The sequence below is a fragment of the Marasmius oreades genome, chromosome 3 (genome assembly GCF_018924745.1).
Source record: "Marasmius oreades isolate 03SP1 chromosome 3, whole genome shotgun sequence".
Lineage (NCBI taxonomy): Eukaryota > Fungi > Basidiomycota > Agaricomycetes > Agaricales > Marasmiaceae > Marasmius > Marasmius oreades.
Window position 1 is genome coordinate 776814 of NC_057325.1, and position 22618 is coordinate 799431.

Sequence of the window (22618 nt, forward strand, 5' to 3'; positions counted from 1 at the left end):
AGGAACATGTGAACCTGGAGGAGGGAATCGAGGGATCTGATGATGCCCTGATATCCTTTGTACAAGGTCTTCACGAAGGCAGCATGGCACCACCCAATATTGATGATATCGATGAGGAGCAAATTTCATTCACATCACTTTTTTTTTGTATCACAGAATGGCACTATATACACGAGTAAGAATTTAAAAGAAAATTTACTGGTACTGTGAAACTAAATCCACCAGGGAAGATGAATCGTGATAGGCTCACAGGCTCGCTCCAACTTCAGCCCATCAAAAACCACATCCGACTTGAGTTTTCGAGCCTGACTACGATAATTTGAATGATATTTTAGTATATTTTAGTAGTTACTCGTCAATTGTGATTGAAGGAGGATGCACTTATCAGTATTCTTTTGTTTGTTCTTCTTGTAAGCTAAAATAGCCTTGAATTTCTGGCGAGGAGTTGAACATGCCTTTGAGCTTTGGTGACCATCCATGGACAATTTCGAGGGGGATTTTAATTTGGCTGATCACCTTGCCGATGAAGGTACAGTCCCACTCTTTTGGGTTGGGATTGAAATTGGAGGGACTGTCTTGGAAGGAGAGCGGTTGGGCACTTCGTGAGACTCGTAGCAGTGCTGTCATTGATCTTCCAAAGCTTTGCGTGCTCTGCTGCGACAGGAGTATTCTCGTTGCTTGGCATGAGCATCCTCAATCTTGTGGCTTCGAATTTTGGGAGGAAGCTGTTGCAGCTCCTTGCTAATGGGCGAAGTATACCACTCAAGAGTCAACCTAATATCAGAGCTACGGGAGTAGCACCAACACCAAATCAACCCAAAAACTAGTAAACCTCCATGTAAAGTCTATCAATAACTCCACACACCAGGAAAGATTGCAAGGGTGGACTGCTTGGCAAAGGTTACGCACAAGATCACAGTCTCAATATCGTATGAAGGTCTTATGAAATCAATGTGTAACTGCAAGTGTAAAACACCACAGCTACGGGGATTCTAGGGTTTGTAGGGGCTCTGTTTATTGTCCAGTGGACTAAGTGGGACTGTGAATTTTGTCTATGGTAAGACTAATTCGAACGATTGGAGACTATTGCCCTTGACGGACACGAAAACTAAGTCCTCGGCAGACACGAAAACTAAGTCCTCGGCAGACACGAATGCTAAGACCCTCGACGGATCACGAAACAGTAATCAAGACCTCGGCGGCCTATGGACGGATAGTTCTCAAGTTTGACCTCGACGGTCTCGTATAGTTCAAATCAAATCTTATCGTATCACTGCACAAAGACAGGGCAAATATCTCTATTGGTGTCAAGAGCAGTTACTCACGGGCAACTCACTCAGGACTTTCCTACGCACGGGTAGTACTTTGTTTTATCTACGGATACATGAGCTGCTTTTATACTACTTCTACGCTAGCTTTGTAATCCTATCTCTACTTGTTTCATCTCTAAAAGTAGCTATGAATCCATGTGGAGTCTTATCGCTAGGGACCGTTACATGTGCAGAATCTTGTCTACGGAGCTTTTCCGTATTCGAATCATATGTTTTGGACCAATCTGGACTGTTCTTCATTCTTGTTTCACCATGTAGAATGAACCTACATAGGCGTACCATATGGTATTTCCTGCCTATGGACCTTATCCTGCATTTCGACGTTATCAAATCATATGGACTTTGTGTGTCCAAGTGGTTCCAGCATATGGATCCAGAGTTCCGAATCACCGTAGCACATGAACAGCGCGGACTCCGAGATCCGTTGTTCATTCCTGCCTGATTCCTAGATACTCTATCTGTGATCTGGGATCTGTATCATGTCTTTTTGTCTTTTCCTCAGATCGGGACTCAATCTACAGTCATATCAAATTTCTCCTAGTCTGCGTGGTCCTATGTCCAATTTCTTGTCAACTAAATCCCCCATAGAAGTAGGTACTCCTAGTATGAAGGTCTTCTGACTCCGTTAAGTTCTGCTACGAACAGTTCTGTGAAGACTACAAGTCTTCTAATAGTACAATCCCTTGATATGCCAGTGCATAGTAGAATGTATAGAGTAGAACTCAGTGAATTACTGCTTAAGTCCTCTGCTCATAGTGTTCTACAGGTTTCGAATGGTCATACAGTTTTCTGACACGATCTACAGCTCTCTCTAACTGGTCTAGCTGCATCTATGGCACATTCAACTAGTGGCACTAGCTTTAACTAGCAATTCAGGCTCACTCTAGTTCTTAATATGATAAATATCGCTCCGTAGCACTGTTTAAAGAGCAAAAAGAACCGTGTAGCATAGTCAACTAAGTCGCATTACCAGTACGCTGGGTCCAGGTACACATGAGGCACTCTTCAAACTCCGCTTGGCACAGTGCCTGCTGCACACCGAAATCAGCTAATTTACTTTGAACTCCCCATTTGAAGGCTGATTTTGACCTGATTTTGAGACGAAATCAAGTTCGAAATAGACTCGAAATAACGTCGAAATACGCGTTTGAAATCAACTTTGAATTCCCCTATTAGCCAGTAGTTTACAGGCTATAATGTATAACTTGCAACCTCTTGCAAGATCCTGTTACTGAGGAAACCGGCATGTTTAAGAATTCAAGGTGCTATATGTAGAAATTCAAATACAATCCTTTTGTTTTATGACTGGTTCTCCATAATCAGGACTTCAAGTTGACACCTCACACACAACAGACAGCGAGTTGTATGTGAGGCTGAACGGCACTTGGAATAATCTGTCGTCACGCTTTGGGCAAGGATGCAGGTTGTATTCAAGGTGTGCTTGGCTGATTTTTTTCTTTACAAATTATTGTTCCTGTTATTCACCAATTCAACAATTGTGTCTGCTAGATCCATTTCTCTTTGGAGAACCTCATATGTGCTTCAGGTTCATTGAATACAAGAACGAAGGGTCACAAATTGTTCACTTTCCAAGGCATGTCCAGCCTCAAGAAATACCTGGAAATTAATTTTTTAGGGCATCCCAGGCATTCCAGTCATCTGATCATCTTTACACAAAGTTTCCACTGTTCTAATCAGAAGTCTGATAGCTTTCACAGTTCTAATCAGAATTCTGATAGCTCTTGCATGTTTCCACTGTTCTAATCAGAAGTCTGGTAGCTATTCACATGTTATTTCCTATTGGTTAAGCTCTATCCCCTTATAGATAGCTCAGCAGTATATAAACCCCCCATGTACAGTGGCGGCGTTTTAAAAATCCGAGGTTTTCCCACAATGCTATAACTCTTATATCTCGTAAACCACTGAGCTTCATTACAAAGTGTAAGTTGCAAAAATGTAGCTAGAAGTATCCAGAGGACGTATGCAAAACAAGGGGAGGTTACAAAAAACATGTGGTCCAAAAAACCATTACGTCGTGTTAGACTGCAAAAATGCTTATGTAACAATGTTAAATTTTTTTAGCTGCGTCGTTGATTCTGATGAAACAAAGAACACGTACCACAAAATGATACTAATAACGGGTGTAGCCACCCTTTGCCTCCCTCAGGGCCTGCACACGCCTCGGGAGAGAGTCGTACAGGTTGCTGATGTAGCCAACATCAATGCCTGCCCATTCCTCCTGCAATGCCTGCCATAACTGCTCAAGATTGGTTGGTAGAGGGTCCCGTTTGCGTAGTTTCTTGTCGAGATAGTCCCATACATGCTCAATGATGTTCATGTCAGGAGAGGAAGGAGCCCACCGTAAGATCTTGACATCGTGTTTGTTGAACCAAACACCTGCACGTGCAGATGTGTGTTTTGGGTCCCCGTCTTGCTGGAAAACAACGTCTGTCGGCTCGAGTTTGTAATCTCGAAGGGTGCCTAGATATGATTCTTCAAGGATTTCGACATATTGAGCAGCATCCATTCTACCCTTGACACGATGAAGGTGGCCAACACCATGCTCTGTGATGCATCCCCAGACCATCAAATTCCCTCCTCCGTGTTTGACTGTTTTCTTAACATTTCTTTCTTCAAACTCTTCATGTGGACGACGACGACAGTAAACCTTCCCATCTGACCCAAATAGGTTGAATTTGGACTCATCTGTAAAGATGACATCCCTCCAGTCATCTGCATCCAGTTCTGCCATATCCTCTGCCCAAATTCTTCGCTTTTTCTTGTGGATTTCCCTCAGCAATGGCTTGGATCTCCGAACCCGCCCTGGCAGCCCTTCCTCCACAAGCATTTCCCTCACTCTCCTTGGGCTTCTGTCTGGAAACAAAGCACGTTGGACATCAGCACCATCACGCGCACGCCCAGAATTGATCATTTTGACAGCGGCACGCCGATCTCGAGCTGAGAAAGCTGGTTTTTTGGCTCGTTTTCGGGGTTGGCGGTAAGGGTTGCCTGTTCTCTTCACTTCCTTGTAATTTCGACGTGCAGCTTCGACAGTAACCCCAAATTCACGAGCAATGTCTGGAAACTTGAGGCCTTCATTGTCTCGCATTCGAACAACACGAGCCCGCTTTGTTGGAGTGAGTTTGACCATGCACAGAGAATCTATACATTATAAGAAATAATTGTGTAAAGAAACAGAACGATAGACTCACTTTTCGTTGAGATACACGTTGATGAAAGTCGAACAAAAGTTGTCACAATGTCACGTGGTATCACGTCTCAACGCATATTCGAGATTTTTTACTGTTGATAAGATTTTTTCTTCAAAGTTTTTAAACCCACACCATCTACTAATGATTTCCTACATTTCTCTCACTGAAAGTATACAAAGACAACGGATACTTCCTAAGCTACACTACATTTTTCAATCATGTGATTGATCGGATTTTTAAAACGCCGCCACTGTATCTAGCTTTTTTCCCCAGCCTTGTAATTTTAAACCTTCTGTTTGTGTTTCTGTCTCTTGTGCTTTCTGCTTTTCCTCCTCTCTCCAGTTGAGCCATTGCTCCTGTCCAGTGTTCCCAAGTGTTCCCTCCAGTATTTCCAGTGCCCTCAGTATTTTTCCAGTGTGCTTCAAGTGCTTTTAAGCCCCTCAGCATCCCTCAGTAAGTATTTACCTTTGAGTAAACCTTGTTGCCTCAGTGGTCCCCCCTTTGTAGTGTTGTCCGTATTGTTTAGCTTGCCACATAAGCCTTAAAACCCCACTAGTTGGGTGCAGTGGTTCTAAGGTTGAACAGTTCATTTCACAAAGCCCATTGCCTCCAAAACTAGTTGGACATGCCTACACTGCCAACCCATAATCTACACTTCAGGTTAATGCATGCATTCACAGTGCATGCTATTACCCTATCATTCTTGCTGTTCCTCACGATTTTTCTCCCATGACCCCAACTTGTTACTCAATCCCTGAATAATTTCAGCAACTACATTTAGTGGAATATGGGCAGTTTAGATACAGCCTAGGGTTGGTACTAGGCAGTCTAGTGTACACTGTGGTTGATATTATCTGGTTTAAATGTTGAATTTGCTGAATTTGCTGAATTTGAGTTGACCCAAAACTAATACTGGTGTACCGGCTATTCAGTAACCGGCGCTTTCCAGAGACTTGCCATAACATAAATTGTGCTCTCTGTCTATGTAATACTCACTGACTCCCTTATTCCTGCAGTGAAACTCATATATTTATATTATGAATGGTCTACCAAACTCTAAGTGCAAACTGGTACTCAGAATAAAGCTAATGAAAAAGTAAGAACTTTTGGTGCTGTTTTGACACAGATTTTTGCTTCAAGTCCTGCAGTAAGTCATACCAATGTTCGTGACGAAGGTTGTGTGCAAAGGTGTTTGTTCTAAGTGTCTATTTGTCTTAAAAACTGGCTATATCTGACCTATATGGGGAAATATTATTGCGCACAACCATTGTGACAAACATTTGTATAACTTACTATTATGCTTTACACGAACTGTCAGTCAAACAGTACACCCAAATTCTTACTTTTTCATTAGCAATATTCTGAGTGTCCACTTGCTCTCAAACCTTGGTAGACCATTCTTACTATGAAAATCTTGGATGTTGCTGCAGGACAGAATGAGTGAGTGTTACATGTACAGGGAAGCAAGTTTATGTTGTATGGAGGTCTCCTAAAGGCACCAGTTACTAGATTACTGGTCGATTATGGCCTCTACCCCTCTCCGTCAAACAACACTGTCATCTCTAGAAGTCAATTCCTCAGCCCCAAGAACGAAGGTACATGACTTCAATGCAATCCAATAGACATAGATGATGTAGTATTTGTCATGTAATGTTTTCAAGTACAATGGGGTTGATATATTGGTTTAAAAAATGAGGGCGAGGGTGATGGTGAAGTATTCCACCCTCGTCGACAATGAAGCCAAGGCTCAGAGAATAGGTGTTGTCAAACTGCACTGGCCATGAAGATACAATCCTGCAGTTGGTGGGGTCATCCTTGAACTTGACAAGATTCAACACTTGCTTTCCTCCAACCTTCTCCATCACTTCAAGTTCCTCCCGGACCATGGTGGTGAAACCAGGTAGACAGACAACGTGTGTGTGTTTGAGGAACTTGTCGGCTGAGACGTGCTTGGCAATGACAAAGTTTTTGATGGTGACTTTGGGACTGGCAATCCAGAGTGCGAGGTTGAGCTCGGGTGAGTCAAACGAATTGCCAATGGGGCAGATGGCCTCAACACCCTTGAGAGACTCACAAATGATTCCTTGAAATCAATCAAGTTCTGAGGTTTCCCAACTGAATTGTTGCAAAGAAACATACTGGAAATGAAGGTCGAGGTGGCAGCAGAAGGGGCCCTGGGTCGCACGGCAACGGTGGGCAGGTGGATGATACGTCCATCGATGAAACCTCAATGAGAAAACTCGTTCACGAGAAGTTCAGAACTGAGTTTGCCGAATCCATATGCACCTTCAGGAGTAGTGATAGTATCAAACTTGATCACTTCAGGCTGAAGTAGGAACAAGCCATCAGGAACAGAAAACTAAGGGGAAGGTGTGCACACAAGAGGTCTTCTGTAAACAGCGAGAGATGAAGTAAAGATAAACTTGATGGGAACAGGGTTATTCGCACCGTACTTCCTTGCAGCCTGAAGCATTGCACAAATAGAATTGATATTGACCTGGAGGTTATCATGGATCAATAAATATTGCCAAGAACATGTCATGAACAATACCACACCTTCAAACCTGCACATTAGAGGGTAAGGTCAAACAACGAAAGGAATGAAAAAGTGCAAGGTACGTACCAGGGGCTGTAGTAGCTCTGTTTCTGGGATTCGACATGTGATTTCCGCTGTGAACAGAAGTTGCTGCCAGCTGGAGGCAGTATTTCGTGTCTTCTGCCTATATTGACAGTGGAGGATGTGAAGGAGCAGTTGGGGAAGGGAGCGGGGAAGTGAACCTGTGTGCATAGTAGTGGTGGGTAGAACCGTAGCAAGTGGTGCCTTGAGATTGTGGAAGGAGTAGAAGGCCTCGGAGGCCCGTTCCTCATGGCCATTTTGGGGGCCTGACTGTTAGGACTCGGTAACTTAACCTGTAGTCTCTACTTATGAGGGGTGATTAGGAAGTCAAATGTATGTAGTTAGAGGTAGTGTTGGGTTGTTGTCTAGCTTTGAAAGCTGGCTGTTGAGGGTGTCTAGCCTGAAGGCTGGCTGTTGGGTGATGTCTAGCTTAAAAGCTGGCTGGGATAATAGTTTCACACTAAGTGGCTGTTTGTAGAGACAGAATATAATTCAGCACTACTAAGAGAGGTTAGATAGGTTACAGAGAGAATGGTTAGAAACAGTTAAAAGGGTTAAAAGCGGTTAAAAATATCGAGGTTGAGGTTTTGGTGCCAAAACCTCAGGGTTTATATACTCTACTGTTATCTATGTATGAGTCAGTTTACTTATCTATGTATGACTAGGTTTACTATGTAAATGAATGGAGAGATAAGAGATTGAGTCAGAATGACTGTGCATATGGGTGAAATATATACTAGTGAAGAGATAACATGGGAAATATTGATAAGGAGTGACTGTAGAGTGAGTCATGAGGCTGTAATGACTGTGTTGTATCTCAGATAAGGCTTCTGAGGGGATATCACATGTGAATTGAGTGGGGGATAATGAGGATCTATGATAAGATTTGGACTTGGAAAAATTGCTGGGGGTACTGTGTGCTGGTTAGCAGGGTATGGTGGGCCTGAAAAGTGAACGGTTCATAACACTGACAGGCCATTACGTTAGCTGTCAAACTCCTGCCTGAGGTGTGCAATCTGATGGTCCAGGTGAAATGCCCAGCACATGACTGCCATTAATAAACTGATTTTCCCAGGATGAAATATTGGAGATAGCCAGGCCAGTAATGATCTGAAAGAACATCATTATTGTAAAGGACAGGTAAACTCACCTTTAATGGTCTCTGGGAGCTTTTTAATGAAAATTGCTTCCTGGGCAGCTCATGCTAATCATTATAACAGATGTGACCAGGAATTGTGGGAATCATTATAAAGAAGTTACATGGTCTCCTCCAGTCATACCGTTGTAACCATCCTGTCTAACAGTCAAAACAGTGGTATTTGAAGATGGGGAACAAAAAAGAATTAGAATACATGGCGACAATAATAAAAATTTGCTTTCTATCGGTGCTGAGATTTGAAGCGAGCTACCAGGCGGCGTGCAGTGGGAGTGGGCAATTCCCGCAACAGTCAATTATATTTGGTTCTATTTGGCTCAACTTAGAAAAGTGTCCGCTTTTTGGACGGGTTCGTGGCTCGTCCTAGAAATCAACTAAATTCATGATAAATCATTAAATATTCGTTACTTGAAAACCTTAAGATGAATTTTTTTAAAAGGTAAAATTGACTGAGATATGCACACCATTACAACCATATCTCAATCAGTTTCGATTTCTGTCAATATTCATCTTAACAATCTTCACGAAACCGATTAAAATCATGACTGGCATACTCAGTTTGGGGGTATCGCATTCATGAGACCCCATTAAATAATAGTTTTTTTGAGTGGCAGCAGGCAATGTCACAGTGTGACATGGCGCGTCATGATGCGTCCTTTGTGCAAAGCACTACTGTTTACCCCCCCTCACAAGTCCCTTCAGCTATAGATAAACATTCATATAGTCTTCATATGTGAGAAAATTGTATTCAAGGCCGGTTCAGCAGTACAAGGCATTGCACTAGCGCTGGAACGAGCTTGGAACGAGCGACGGACATGTTTTGAGTGGCTGTGTGTATTGGTAAGTCGGACGCGAGGCTAGTGGGAATTGCCCACTCCCACGTGCAGTGCATATTTCTCAAGAAAAAAAAAGGCGATGGGGTCACGCAGGGGCGAAGCCCCGCCTAGGTGGGTGAAGGGCAGGAACATATCCGAGCGCAGCGAGCGTTCGTGTGTAAGCTCGGAACCCTAGCTAGTACATGTTGTTGCACTGGAGACTAATGATTACCTGAAAAAAGAACTGTGTGTGTCGTCGAAGTCGTTTCAAAGCCTCGAAAAGTTTATGGTGTCCGGCGATGGGGACTAGTTCCTGAAGGAGGGTTCCTGATGTTCCCTGCTCCACCTCTTCCAGTAGATACCACCGGTGAACCTCTTGAAAGTGAACGCGAATATTTCCCGGGCTAAAATGACAGGTTGAGAACCGCATTCAAAGTTCAAAAGGTAGGGCTCACCATCGCTAATACCGTTACAGAAGTTGGGAGGGTCGGTGCACTTTTGGAAGACGCAGCATCGCTCGTCACTGGTTCCACAGAAGGCGCACGCATGTTTCCCAATCCTCCACGACCGGTTGAGAATGCCTTTTTTTTTGCAAGTTGTAAGTTTCTTAAGTATTTGGGGATTTTTTGACTCACTCTTACGGGCTGTGGGATGGTAGCGACTTTTATTCTTTCTCTTCCTCTTACAATGGGCTCTTCATAGCCAGCCCCATTCTCGTGAATATTGCCAAGTCCTCCTCTCCCCGATGAGCTCTGAGTATAGAGTTTGTAAGCCCTCGACGACAAAACACGCGGAGTAAAAATGCTCACAAATCCTTGTCGGCCTCTCGATATGGAACGTGCGTTTGCTAAGGGGAATATAAATATATTTTGTAGATAACGGTCAATCGTGAATTGCAATGTGGTTTGAGATAAGGGAAGAGATAAGGTGACGCCAAACCGCCTGGCGGGTCCCTGGGCTTATCTCTTGATGTAAATTCAATCTCTTCCTCCAACCACCACCACCCATCGACCCCGCATAAACTTGCAAAAGAAAACATGCTCACCTCCTTCAGCAACAACCGTACTAGCGCTGTTTATCGAGTCAGAGTCTCTTCCCCCACTGAAGGCTCCATTGATCTTTGCGCCTATTGATGAGATCTGACTTGTGAGGCTGCCTGGTCTCGGAGATCGTGACGGCGAGCTGATGCGGCGACTGTTTGCAGACATTCTGAAGGGCCGGTCGTTGGCTGGATAAGCGGCGGAGCCCTTGAGACAAGGGTGCTTATGGGCTTGGGAAGAGAGAGGGAAGGGTTGGATGGGTAGGGCCAAGTGCGGAGGATCTTATTTTGTGCTAGGACTCGGAACATGTCATGGTTCGTGATCACCAGATATGATTTCTTTCACACAATCTCACACAATTGATCTTGGTATGGCCAGGTCACAACAAACCCGGATCATCTTCATGTCGTTAACATGGTGGTGTTGCGAAGTGGGTCTACCTTCAAGGCTTGTTGAAATGAAAGATGGGAACCTTCGGTATACGGTGATATTCTACCTTCGCTCAAGTACGGTTACTACAGAAGACTTCGCATCCTTACTCGTCAAGATACTTCCTGCATTCTGCACTATATTTAGTAGCAAGGGAGAAGGAGAAGAATGGTATTGAAATATGAGGTTCAAATTGCGTGATGTAGACCAGAAGGGAATTCAAGCATTCTTGGGTCTCCTCTGGCAATATTACCTCTTCCAAGCGTCTAGTCGCGTTAGAGTGGGCGCATGAGACCGGCCCGTTCCGAGTTGGTAATCTCCCTCGTCCTTTCATAATTCCAAACTTCGAAACCCGCTTCGTCATCTTGCCCCTCCCATCGATATTGTGTCGACGATTTTTCTGCCACAGATTGTACACTCTCCCGTACGGCTCAGCGATATCGATATCCCTCATCTCCTTGGTTTCGGCACCCCTAATCATCAATTTTAGAAGCATGATCAACATCCCTGATTTGACCTCGAAACGTGCGAGGTGCCAAAAGTTCGTGAAGCGATTAGCGTGGATGGATGCGTTGAACAGGTCGCAATGCTCTTGACTGCACGGCAATATTGTGATTACTGCTGCCCGGTTTCGAATAACCTGCTATTGGTTCGCCGCATCAAACCTTTCTTTCGGCACTAGGCCCACCAATAATCCTATCTGCATCGCCAGCAGCATGCTGCCTTGTGGTAGCACGAATATCTGTGTCTATCTTCATTTCCCCACCCTCTTGGTCGCCATTGCCACTGCTAGTTGCCAATATCTCTCAATTTGCCTCATCCCAAGTCTGGCGCCTCCGGTTCATCGAAAGCAGTCGCTGAGCCCTAATTGATATGAACAGACAACATTTTGACAAGCTCTTCCATTCGAGAAGGACGTGCGGTAACCCAATGCTGCTTGTAGGACTCTAACAAAGGCACGAGGACCGACTCACATGTCGATGGATCATCCAAGACCTCCCTGAGGCTATCAGATGATATTGGAAAGTAGCCCGGAAATGGCTTGAAATAAAGTGGTGGTAGCTGGTGAATACGTCGTGCAATATCTGCGGTTCATAATAACTATAGCTGCTCATGTGCATCGTTTCGCACGTGAGGTTGAAGGCTAGTGGATCCAGGCTCGCCGCTCTACTGTTGCAATTTGGTAGTTGCTGGGTTGAAAATTTATCCTAGTGCGTTACACCTTTGTATCTATTATAAATCCTCATTGATGATCTATTTCTCCTCCTTATCTTAAGAATGTCACCGTAATTCACAAACATATCCAAGTTTTGTTAATAAGAGTAAATTGTTATCGTCGCGCCGAATGTGAAAAAATTGTAAACTCGCCGCACGGTTCTAGGAAACGCGGTTTGGAAAGACCTTTGGGGGTACTGGGGGGGTGCGGTTTGGTTTCAGTTCCGATTCATAGTGACTGCAAGTCTTATTTTCATGGAAGTGAGTACAACGCTTTGAACCTTATCTTGCCGGGCCCGCTTCGAACTCCTTATATTAACTTCAATCCACTTTCCGGTCTCTGCCATAGTACGAATATAAGGGCGAATAGTTCACGTCGCCGTGCAGTCTGCCGTTGAGGACACCACGACAAGCGTTGCAGGACTAGGGCAAGCACCCCCAGTATTGGTAAAGATGAGCGAGCCATCAAGATTCTGTGGAGATCATGGCCCAGGGATTATAATTTACCATCAGCAGAAAGAATAATACTGTAATTGAACGCCAATACATACGCTGTATAGGCAACCAGGTGAGAAACCCGATATCGCAGGGGAGTCATAGCTATATGTCTTGATTGAGATCCGCTGACTCTCAACGACATTACAGATGAAAACTACACACTTGCATTGGACTGTACTTCCAAGAGTACTCGTCGCAGTCTCCTTGGTGAACGTCAATGTCCTCGTTTGGCCAGAGTAGAAAATCGTCGGGGCGCATTTGGCGCAGAATTTGGCGGACACAGCACCGATGGCAGATAGGAGGACGAAGATTTCAGTTTTCATCATTTGCTGCCCAAACAACACGTTAATTGAAGTCTTTTATATGCCACCATACGCCGGTGCCTGTTCCCTAAACTTCTTGTTCCATACCTGACACGTCTTACTATTCCCAGACCTGAACCTTGTATTCTGACAACTATACGGGAGAAGGACTTTATAACAGAGGCACTCAGGCATGCGACTCATCCTACCTCGTTCTCGCTCATTTCCCGATCCATTCATTTCCAACATTCCCAGACCTGGGCCTGATATTTTAGACAGTCATACAGCTTCGTCTGTCAACTAATGTCAACTAATCCCCGAAACTCGGTGCACTCCATGTTCTCCACGTATCAATCAGTGGTCTGATCAATGGCTAGCAGGTATGCAGGAGCCTTTCTGGTCTGCTTAGCAGTAGATAGCGGGGCCTGCTCCAAAACCACCGCAACCTTCCCCATTTTCAACGTGGAGAAGAGTTGGCGAAAGTGGGGTACCGTGCAAATCTGGAGTCGGTTCAAATTGACGATAGCTTGAATAAAGCTGCATTACAAAAGTCGACGAAGAAGAAAGTTTGTTCAGGTTTACGGGATTGTGCGTCAGAGTTGGACGGGTGGTACCCGCTGCCCCTCGGTGCCCTGCAAACGTTCAAAGCCGGGGGCGGTGGTTTTCGGTGGTTTTCTGGCAGTACTATTTCGGGCACCGGGTCCGGCATTTTCCGAATGACGAATCTGATCGCAAAAAATAAATCGTCGGTTCAAGGCTCGCCTTTTGGTCTGACAGGATTCTATACGGTATCGGACAACTCGTACAGGACAGCTCACGGTTTAATCGATTGATTTCCCCCTCGACAAGTAGTGCGACGTGCGGGAACGGAAGGATAGTAGGAGGAAGGAGGAAGCGGGAGTCCTTAGATTGGTTCAACAGGTTCTAGTAACAACTCTGGACGTATGTTTGAGGGTAATTAGATTTTGGTTGGTACCGTCCATTCGAGCGGAGAGTCTAGAGTTCGGCAGCGCGGAATTGTGGCGATCGTAAAAGCGTTATATAGATGTTTGGTAAACTGCGGAAGGTTTGATATGTGGTGCAAGGAAACGTTGCCCGTAGAGCCGACATGAGATGATGACGAAAAGATTCCCCCGTCCGGACGAAGACTATCATCAACCAGAAGCCTTCCGTTGGGGGTTATCCTCCGACCTTGTGGGTTCTCGAGCTGTTTATATTGACGCCGCGATGACCGGTTTAGATGTCGTCAAAAGAGGTATGTGACCATAAACACGTACCAGGTTTTTCACACAAACGAGACTCCTTTGAGGTCCGATCTGTCCCCTTCCGCCCCAGTCAACCGCTAACGAGCACTGGTCCACCGTTCAAAAGGGTCGAGCTGCTTCTGAGTTATCCTCGACTCGGAATGTTGCGCCAAATCGGAATACGTCACCTTTTCTGCCGTTGATGTAACCGATTCCATGGGAAGCTAGCAAATAAGATTCGAGAGCGATGGGTCACTTGGTACGAAGTTATCGTTCGAATGCGGGGGTCGCGTTCAGTCAAGATTCTTGTTGCAAGGAACAAGACATGGATGGACTAGGATGCCGTGCGAGGTGGATGGGAAATGGGTTCTCGATGACCCATCATTCGTAGGGTGGAAAGGATTGGGAGTGAAGGTGATATTTGTGAAGGTTCTAGTCAGCCAGGGTGGTTGGATGACGAGGGTTCCTATCAACGAATAGTCTGTAACTGGCCCGTCACTGACGAGTTGGCAAACTGAGTAGTGATGTTAGAGTCCCAGACGTGAAAGTGAAAACCGGACGTCCTCAGGTGTGATGCAGGTGTAATGGCTATCCCTGTTCTTGTTTTGAGGCGCAGTTCGGCATAGCCAAACCTCGAACGGAAAGCCCAATTCAGACATTGCTTCATATCCCTGTCCTCCTTCGCACAGCCCAAGAAAGCCTCCTCCTTGAGCATCCCTGTGCGCAACGGCCAAAGTAACTCGTCAGCTATGCCAGCGCGTTCGACCCCAGCAGCACGTCCGTTTGTGTGCACCCTGGGTTAATTATTCAGAACGACGTATAGTCAAGTATGGGATCTCTACCGCGGATAGAGCGAACTTTGCCAATGGTGCCTATCGTAGCAGTGTTGCCGAAGCCAATGAGGGAAGGAAAGGATGAGAAGTTCGCTCGGGAACTGGAAACTTGGAAATGAACAGAAAACGAGTTGAAAAGATTCAGATGCTACATTCTTCCCTGTGATGTACCACCATTCATAGTTTGCGTTCGTATGGATCAGGTCACCGGTTCTATGTCCAGGCCAAAGCAAGCGGTAACATGCGTGACCAGGTGTGTGTTTCTCTTACTTCCTCCACGACCATGCCACCGTCTTTCTCCAATGGTACTAGCTATATGCGCTCAATCTCGTTCAAAAACTCTTCTATGGCACGAACTCAAGCCGTCAGTACTCCTTGCACACCGCACTATTCCAATCAGCACTGGCTTTCAACGTTTCGTCAAGGCTTAGATGAAATCGACGAACTAGAGGAAGAAATTACGGGAGACACCGGCTATATACAAGAAGGGCAAAGTGAAAGTCTGTCCAGTCAAGGTTTACCTGCAACCGGTCCTAGATCTAGTTCACCTTTACCAACTACGATGAACTCTGATTTCTCTGCTGGGGATCCTCTATCTTCTTCGACGTCCCTATGTAGTTCTCTTTGCTACTCTGATGCACTAGATTCCCCTATTGATGCTGGAGATGTGGATATGGTTTTCCTTGAACAGTTACAAGTCCGATTAGCTGTTGTAGCTCGCAGTCGAGAAAGGCAGTATATCAAGTGCGGAAATGATCCTTCTGAAGTTGCTTCTTCGACGTCTACCAAATATCCAAAATGTTCTAATCGCTCGACGCTGGCTACGCGCGCTTCATCTCAAGGGCATCTCGTTCCGGGCGTTTCTGATGACCAAGGGTATGGCATCTTTCTCAGCGTATTATTCATTCAGCTCACGTTTCTTTTATCTGCGGCAGGGATCTACAAGTTGTCATCAATGCATGGCAGACAACCAAGAAGCGTACGCGATCGATATCTTCTCAAAGTCACGAAGACGGCTCGTCTGAATGGCGATATCCTCTTCTTCCTCCACAACCAAAACGTCCCAGGTTGTCAAAGTCGAGCCACTCAAGCTCCACGGATTCATTCATATCGAGGGAATCAAGACCCTCCTTCAATCAGAACATGGATGAGAAGGAAAATGAGGGGTTCGCCTCCACCACTGCAACCATGCGGCGTGCACTGTCGTTGAGATCTCATGATACGTTGAATGATGTTTCGAGTGCTAATAGCATGAAACATAAGGAAATCATCGAGAAGGTAGGCTATCAGAGCAACACACAATTGTTTGCTAACTATGTGCATGTTCAGGAATCCATTCCAGTCGATTGGGTGCCCACAGTCCCTTGTTCTCCCTCACCGGCAAAGCCTCCTCGTTGCTTGCCTCCACCACGCCGACCATTACAGACTCTGGTCAAGGCAGTCAAGAATGAAGGGGCCAGGGTGATGGTCAACGCAGACTCGGACACAGATACGGATACGGATATCGACTCCAAGGGGCCACGACAGCCACATGACAAGCCTATAGCGCTAGGTCCAGTTCCTATTATAGCGCCGCCATTTGGTCGCGCTCCTGCGTTACCGCTGTCTATGGCGAATCTGGCCAAGAAACGGATAGAGAGATTTAGAGAAAGGGAAAGGGAGCTCAGAATTGCCGATGACCTTGTCGACCTTGTTGACCATGGGAAGGCCTTGAGCTGGGAGAATTTTGGTGTGGACCAGAACTTTGGAGAAGAGATGGTGAAGTGGATTCTACAGGCAAGTCTCTGTCGCGTTCTTCATACACCACGAGGTATATTGACAATAAATGCTTTCCGTCTACTAGGTGTTACCTTTCCAAGTGCCTTCTCCCCTTCCTTCGCTTTCATCGAGGTCTTCTTCTCGCTCTTCTGTCACCTCGTCCGCAAAATCCTCGTTCTCGTCGACTTCCCTCAGTCCGCTCATGTGCTTGAGTACGCAGCTTTCTTCATCCTCATCGTCTCTCAAAAGCCTTCGTCCTCCACGCGAAAACAAGACACCGTATAAAAAAGGAATCGACAATCTTATTCATCAGCTCAGGACTTGCCCTGAAACCAGATTCATGGGTGCTTACATGCTGATGAGATTTTTCTGGTGTCTTTCCGTGAAGAAGGAGGGCAATGGACACCTGTCGCAAGCCGCTCCTCCGAAGGGAAGGGACAGTCAGTCAGAGAACGATGGTATGACACTTTCAGCAGCTCTTGGAGTTGAGAAAGAGCGATTGGTACAAGTAATGTGGGACATTGTCGTTGGATGCCTGGCTATAAGTGTGAAGGTGACGTCTTTCCATCTCCCAATTACAAGCCAATGCTCAAGGATTCTTTTTTAGATGCACAGAGACTTCTTACCTCCGTTGTTTCCTGTGTATTCCCAAGTGTTCGAAGACATGGCACCGCACGCCAAGCGAACACGGGGTGCTGGGATGGATTACGATCAATTTGAGGTATATCGCGAGCCACAATCGTGAGGAACGTCTCTGATAGTGTTTCACCCTTTCAGGGAGCACAACGGCTCATACTCTTCGCGCTCAAGTACAACTTGGGTGCATCACCCCAAGCACTCTTGTATGAGGTGTGGGAGAGTGGTACAATTAGGGACATGCTTTTGCATGCCCAATGTGGACCGGATGAAGGGGATGTGTTGCGATGGTGGGGCGCAGTGCAACGGGAGACATGGCGCATACTTTACAAGGTCGTTATCGATCCGTGCGTTCTGTTCTTTCCGTTGTCTGTCCTCACTGGGTGTGCACTACTCCTCGCTTTGGAAGACGTGTTGGTGTTTGAGAGATATGCTTTGGAGGTTGAGTGGTGGTGTGAGCTGGAATTTCGGCAACAGCGACAGCAGGGTAAAGGTGAGATGGGGAAGGAAGAACGGCGAAGGAGGAGGCAAGCGAAGACGGAATGTGAAGGGGTGGTGGAGGATATCAAAGAGATGTTTGGCATTGGCGATGTAAGTGTAATTTTCGCCCGTTTTTTGAGTTTCCGGAACTTCATTCGTTTTCTTCTAGTCTGTTTGTAGGGAATGTGTGGTGTGGTTGAAAAAGCTGTACGTGGACTGATAGATGGATAAACTCGACGGCCAGTGACACTTAGGACTTTTCCTGTATGCTATGAATTCTGCTTTGCTGTCATCCGTTTTAAATTTGTTAAGCCCCCCCACACCCCTTACATTACACTTCTGTTCGCGGTGCCAACGGCGAATGGGCGTCGCATTCGCGGTGTTTTTCTGGTATGGTCCCAATATTGTCATGTAATAAAGTAGGTAAGTTTTAGGCAATTTAGGGCGTGTATTTGGAACCGATGCCCCTGATTATCGCATTCGTAACAAACGTTGCATAGTGCCTGCTCTTCAAAATCGTCTCCCATTTAGATGACCCCATTCAGGTACTTGCATGTACTTGTTAAATGTGGTTTAGACTATTAGAATCCTTGAATGTTCATTGGAACCGAAGTACGTAACGTGGCTTGAGCCCGCCCATTTATTGGAAAGGGCGTTTGACACGTTCCCTCAACGCTTCTCTCTTCCCCTCTACTTATACCCCAATACCCCGCGATTCTGCATAATCACAAACTTTGGCCTCCAAGCTTCGGGAATGTTCTTCCGACGTTCAACATCCCGAGCGTTGTCAACCCCACCAGAGGAGGGTAACGTTAACCCTGACAGTACCACAAACAGCTCGAATGAGAAACGGGTCCACCTGAAAGGAACTCAAGCTGAGGATCTTGACACTACGATGACAACCATTACTAGCCCACCGACAGCACCGACGACACCGAATAAGAGACGAACCTCTCTTGAGACTCTTGTTACCAAAATACGGCTGCCTCGAAGCCCAAATCGAGATGAAACCCACAAACATAGTCCCAAAAACCAACGAATAGAATCGACTTCTGGTGAAGAACCCATATCTCATCCAGGGCTATCTGAATCCCTCGCGTCACCTCAGAAGGCAAGCATCATCCATAGGGATACATTTATGTGTTCTGGAGGGGTGAATTTGGCCAGGCTGTTGGGTATGACGAGGCAAACGATCTTGGAGAGAGCCGAAGAGGCTGGAGCGAACTGTCTGGTTGAAGAAAAGTAAGTTTTTCAATCGGAATGATGCATCGTTCTCGGGAAGACCGAAACCATACTCAGCACCTCTTTTTCCTTTTTACCGAGTTTTTCATAATTCAAGTTTTCCAGAATTCTTACTGAGATATATCCTGCACAGGTGGAAATGTGTTATCACTGGACCTCGTCGTCCCCGAGGAGCATACAAAGTTCATGTTCGTCGCTAAACGTTTCGTGTTTGCCCTTCCGCTCGTGCACTGACGGACCGCCTTCTCCTTTTAGATTCACTATTCAGCTTTCGCTGCCAAATCAAAGGAATCCGATCCTCATAAACCTGTTGCTTTGGACAATGCACAGGGTGTACCCGGCCTAATGACTATACTCGAACGACAAGAATGAACAAGTCCCCTCTGGTTGGTATTGAATTTTGTTCGGACGTTTCTTCGCGTCAGGTCACCCCGATGTTCCAGCATAAAATTCGACTTCGTTTGGTTCGCGTGGGCTCATGATTAGTTCTACTTACAGCGCTAGTTTACGTTTTTGCTTCTTACCGAGCTGTACAACTATCTTCTCTTTTGTATCACCACTCCACCCACCTTCCTTTACTTCATAGTCTACAATACGAACTCGACGAGATACGATGATATGTAGTGTAATTTAAGTTTAGTTTCGTTTGAATTGAAAATGCGGACATGGAGTCGATTTAGCTCTACATAAACTCCAAAGTGACTCGAGTTGTCCCCCAGGTAGACCAGATCCCGATGGTGACTTTCAAGGTAATAGTGTATTTCTCTTCAGAAGTTCTGACCCTTCACTGCTATCTGAGGAGCGGAGGCGGGAGGCAAGATTGGTGGGGCAAAACACTACCAAGCCCGAGAGTACCGAAAACTTGACTACGTTGTGATGTTCGAAAAAACTTGATCGAACGCATATCCGGAATGTTCCACATCCGCGTTTGAGATGAGCCCCATAGGGAATCCATGCAAGACTGCTCGGAACTTTTATGAGTGCATATCTGCTCTCGTTAATTGTACCACCAAAATCAGCTTCTCCCGAAGCGAAAGAAAAGATCCATGGGGAACGGTTCAGATTGAAAAATTTCAATTGAGTGGCGTTGGATTATTTGGAGTCCAGCCGGAAGAATCAAGTATGGGGGAAACCACATTGTTGTTGTTCTCACGGAGCAGTAACAAGAGATCGAGAGATGATTAATTGTGGGTTGCGTATCGTACAACTTGAGAACAAATGAAATACAGGTCATGGTGTCCGGGAGCATCTCCAAGCTCGTTTTGTCTAGACCTTCTCCTTGGACCTCTCCATTGCTAGAAGATGTAAGGCGTAAGTAAAGAAACTAATCTCCAATGTGAGGAAAAATCATACGATTGTAATGCAGGAGTTTTTCAATCAAATCCACATGAGTTAATACCATACGCCGACAGCAATATCTTTTCAACTGGAGTTCATCAAGAGCATCACTAGACAAAGGGAAAAAATTTAAATTTCAGTAACTGGAAATGAGTAAAGATACTACACCGCTCACCCTTCACTAACATCCTTTCCTAACAGGTCCAGATATGCGTTCCATTTGTCCCCGACCACTTTTCCGCAAGAGAAACACCGAACTGGAATGATCTTTTGGAATGTGTCAAAGCGTCAGGAGCTTGAAGTCATTTTGAAGGAGATAGAGCAACTTGCCATGCTCGTGCACGAACTATAATAATTGAAAGTTGAGGACAGTCCAGGACAAGGAGCTGGAGCGAAAATGCCAAGGCCACGGATGGCGACGGGTATCTGTTGGGCACGTGATTGGTATACAGTAGACATGACGTCTTCGGTTCGCGCTCGCAGCGCAAATTCAATAATGTGCATTGCTCCGACTGCCACAGAACAATGAGCTTGGAACTATGCAGCGAACCCTTGCGATATAATCACTGGCGGCATTTTGCTGTCATGTGGGAACTGTCTTGTCTATGTCATGTAAGCCGTATGTGGAAATGCTTATTGTGACCAAAATGTGACTCAAACAATAAACATTGATGAAATTTAACCTAAAGGAGATTACAGTTTTGTAGTAAAATGTATTAGTTGTTGTGGCCAATGCAGTGATCATTTGTGCAAAAGGTGCCGGAATGCTAACTCAATGCAGGGTCTTTGTCGCTTCGACGTCGATTGTGAAGTCACTAAGTCACGTGAACAGTGACCTTATGTAACATTGAATCAGCATTACAGCGGCTTTTGCGCAAACAATCACTTCATTAGGAACAATAACTAATATACTTTAGTGCAAAACTATTATCCTATTTAGGTTAATTTTTATGAATTTTTATTGCTTGAGTCACAATTCGGTCACATCAAACCCTTCCACATACAACTTACATTACTGCCACATGACATAGACAAGACAGCGCTCACATGACAGCAAAATGCCCCCAGTGAATGCATTTTTACCTACAAATTTTGTCACCCCGGATACCCTTTTGGTCTAAAGAACGCGACAAAAACCCCGCCGATGATCTTTCAATTCGGTGAGTTTCACCTACTCTGGGAACTGGATTCTCTAACAGCCCGGGTGCGCAGGTACTGTAGTCATCGTAGCGATGCTGCAATCCGGTTGAAAGAGCTTAGCCGGAATTGGGGTGTGGGGATTCTATCATGCGCACTTGCGCAGCATAGGTAGGCACCGGCCTTCGATTGCATGATTGAGATCGTTCACGACACGGTATTTTCAGTCCCGCCTTTCGGTTCTTCGGGTTTGGGAAACTCTAGCTCCAAACCAATATGTCTGCTGAATGGTAGCATCTACCTCGTCTTGTTTCAAATCTGGGAATAACCACACAGCGCTTTCCATCTCTTGGAAGTTCAAGGAACACGGGTCAAATTTCAGAGTTGGGTCAAAGGGAACGTGAAACACGTCGGTCAAAGCGATCTCAACTAATCACCCCATGGTACGAGATCCTCTGAGTACCCTGCTTCTGAATTACTGATCTCCGACGATGATCTAACACTATCAGGATGATTCCGGGAGTCGTCAGCACATCAGATCATGATGCATGATGTATGATGCCTCGAGAACGAGTTTAAGAATTTCAGCAGTCTCTTGAATCATTGCCGTAATGATTTCTAGTGCAACCCCTTGGCCAGCAAATCACAATATTCCTATGCCTCATCGGAATCTACTTCGTAGCAGTCAACCTGTGCTGAAAGGCCACTGGCACATTGGCCCGCGATGCCACCCACGGAAGACAGATCGATTTGAATGAAAGGCTCAATAAACAGCACTCACGATGGGAAGGTGCTCCGATTGTTATTATCAGAGATCTTGGACTGGTCGATGTTTGTACGGCCCTCCTCCCAGGAAAGTTGAAAGGTTGACTACTGGCTGCTCGTCCTCATGTCCATCATACACCGTAGTGATACAGCACCATAAATCATTATCAAAAAGCAGTTCTTTTCAACAGATTATTGAGTTGTGTACCTACATGAAGCTTGTCGTATCTGAACAAATTATTATGATTATTAGGAATTTTACGTCCGTGGTGTGGTACTGCATAAGGGAACCGATATACTTACGCTATAGACGTGCCTCACAGTCTGGTACATCCGGTGGCATGTTGAGTGTACTGTTCTGATAATTAAACATCAGATATCTATCCATGTTGAACAGCACTAATGCCATGCCGGAGGTCCATCGAATTATGATTCATAATCTTTTCTTTATTAAATTTCCCCAGTCGAACAGTAAGATGATCATGGAAGTGGTGGAGCCCGCGAGGTTCCATTCTGCAAATCGCTCACCTCAGGCCTGAGGAGTGTCGGTCGATCTGGCACGTATTCCAT

General features: G+C 45.5%; 5 protein-coding genes across 5 annotated transcripts; 2 read left to right on the forward strand and 3 right to left on the reverse strand.

Moving 5' to 3' along the window:
* Nucleotides 1–6186: 6186 nt before the first annotated feature.
* On the reverse strand, nucleotides 6187–7203 carry E1B28_005559 (uncharacterized protein; the record flags this gene model as incomplete). The annotated part of the gene is made up of 6 exons (XM_043150127.1): nucleotides 6187–6626; nucleotides 6683–6769; nucleotides 6830–6869; nucleotides 6924–7040; nucleotides 7100–7107; nucleotides 7167–7203. 6 exons carry the CDS (start codon nucleotides 7201–7203, stop codon nucleotides 6187–6189), a joined length of 729 nt encoding a protein of 242 aa, XP_043011212.1.
* A 1749-nt stretch (nucleotides 7204–8952) lies between these two features.
* On the reverse strand, nucleotides 8953–10339 carry E1B28_005560 (uncharacterized protein; the record flags this gene model as incomplete). The annotated part of the gene is made up of 5 exons (XM_043150128.1): nucleotides 8953–9535; nucleotides 9587–9712; nucleotides 9773–9883; nucleotides 9941–9978; nucleotides 10177–10339. 5 exons carry the CDS (start codon nucleotides 10337–10339, stop codon nucleotides 9416–9418), a joined length of 558 nt encoding a protein of 185 aa, XP_043011213.1. The 3' UTR covers nucleotides 8953–9415.
* A 2118-nt stretch (nucleotides 10340–12457) lies between these two features.
* On the forward strand, nucleotides 12458–17892 carry E1B28_005561 (uncharacterized protein). The gene is made up of 9 exons (XM_043150129.1): nucleotides 12458–12688; nucleotides 12747–13870; nucleotides 13925–15568; nucleotides 15628–15970; nucleotides 16022–16468; nucleotides 16536–17003; nucleotides 17058–17171; nucleotides 17228–17677; nucleotides 17736–17892. The coding sequence occupies exons 3-9, from the start codon at nucleotides 14934–14936 to the stop codon at nucleotides 17784–17786; spliced, it is 2508 nt and encodes an 835-aa protein (XP_043011214.1). The 5' UTR covers nucleotides 12458–12688; nucleotides 12747–13870; nucleotides 13925–14933; the 3' UTR covers nucleotides 17787–17892.
* A 229-nt stretch (nucleotides 17893–18121) lies between these two features.
* On the forward strand, nucleotides 18122–19504 carry E1B28_005562 (uncharacterized protein). Its single transcript, XM_043150130.1, has 3 exons — nucleotides 18122–18808; nucleotides 18942–18996; nucleotides 19064–19504. The coding sequence occupies exons 1-3, from the start codon at nucleotides 18321–18323 to the stop codon at nucleotides 19178–19180; spliced, it is 660 nt and encodes a 219-aa protein (XP_043011215.1). The 5' UTR covers nucleotides 18122–18320; the 3' UTR covers nucleotides 19181–19504.
* A 464-nt stretch (nucleotides 19505–19968) lies between these two features.
* E1B28_005563 (uncharacterized protein) lies at nucleotides 19969–20705 on the reverse strand. Its single transcript, XM_043150131.1, has 4 exons — nucleotides 20477–20705; nucleotides 20322–20413; nucleotides 20162–20256; nucleotides 19969–20103 (listed from the first exon to the last, which is right to left on the reverse strand). The coding sequence occupies exons 1-4, from the start codon at nucleotides 20648–20650 to the stop codon at nucleotides 20075–20077; spliced, it is 390 nt and encodes a 129-aa protein (XP_043011216.1). The 5' UTR covers nucleotides 20651–20705; the 3' UTR covers nucleotides 19969–20074.
* Between the last annotated feature and the right edge of the window lie 1913 nt (nucleotides 20706–22618).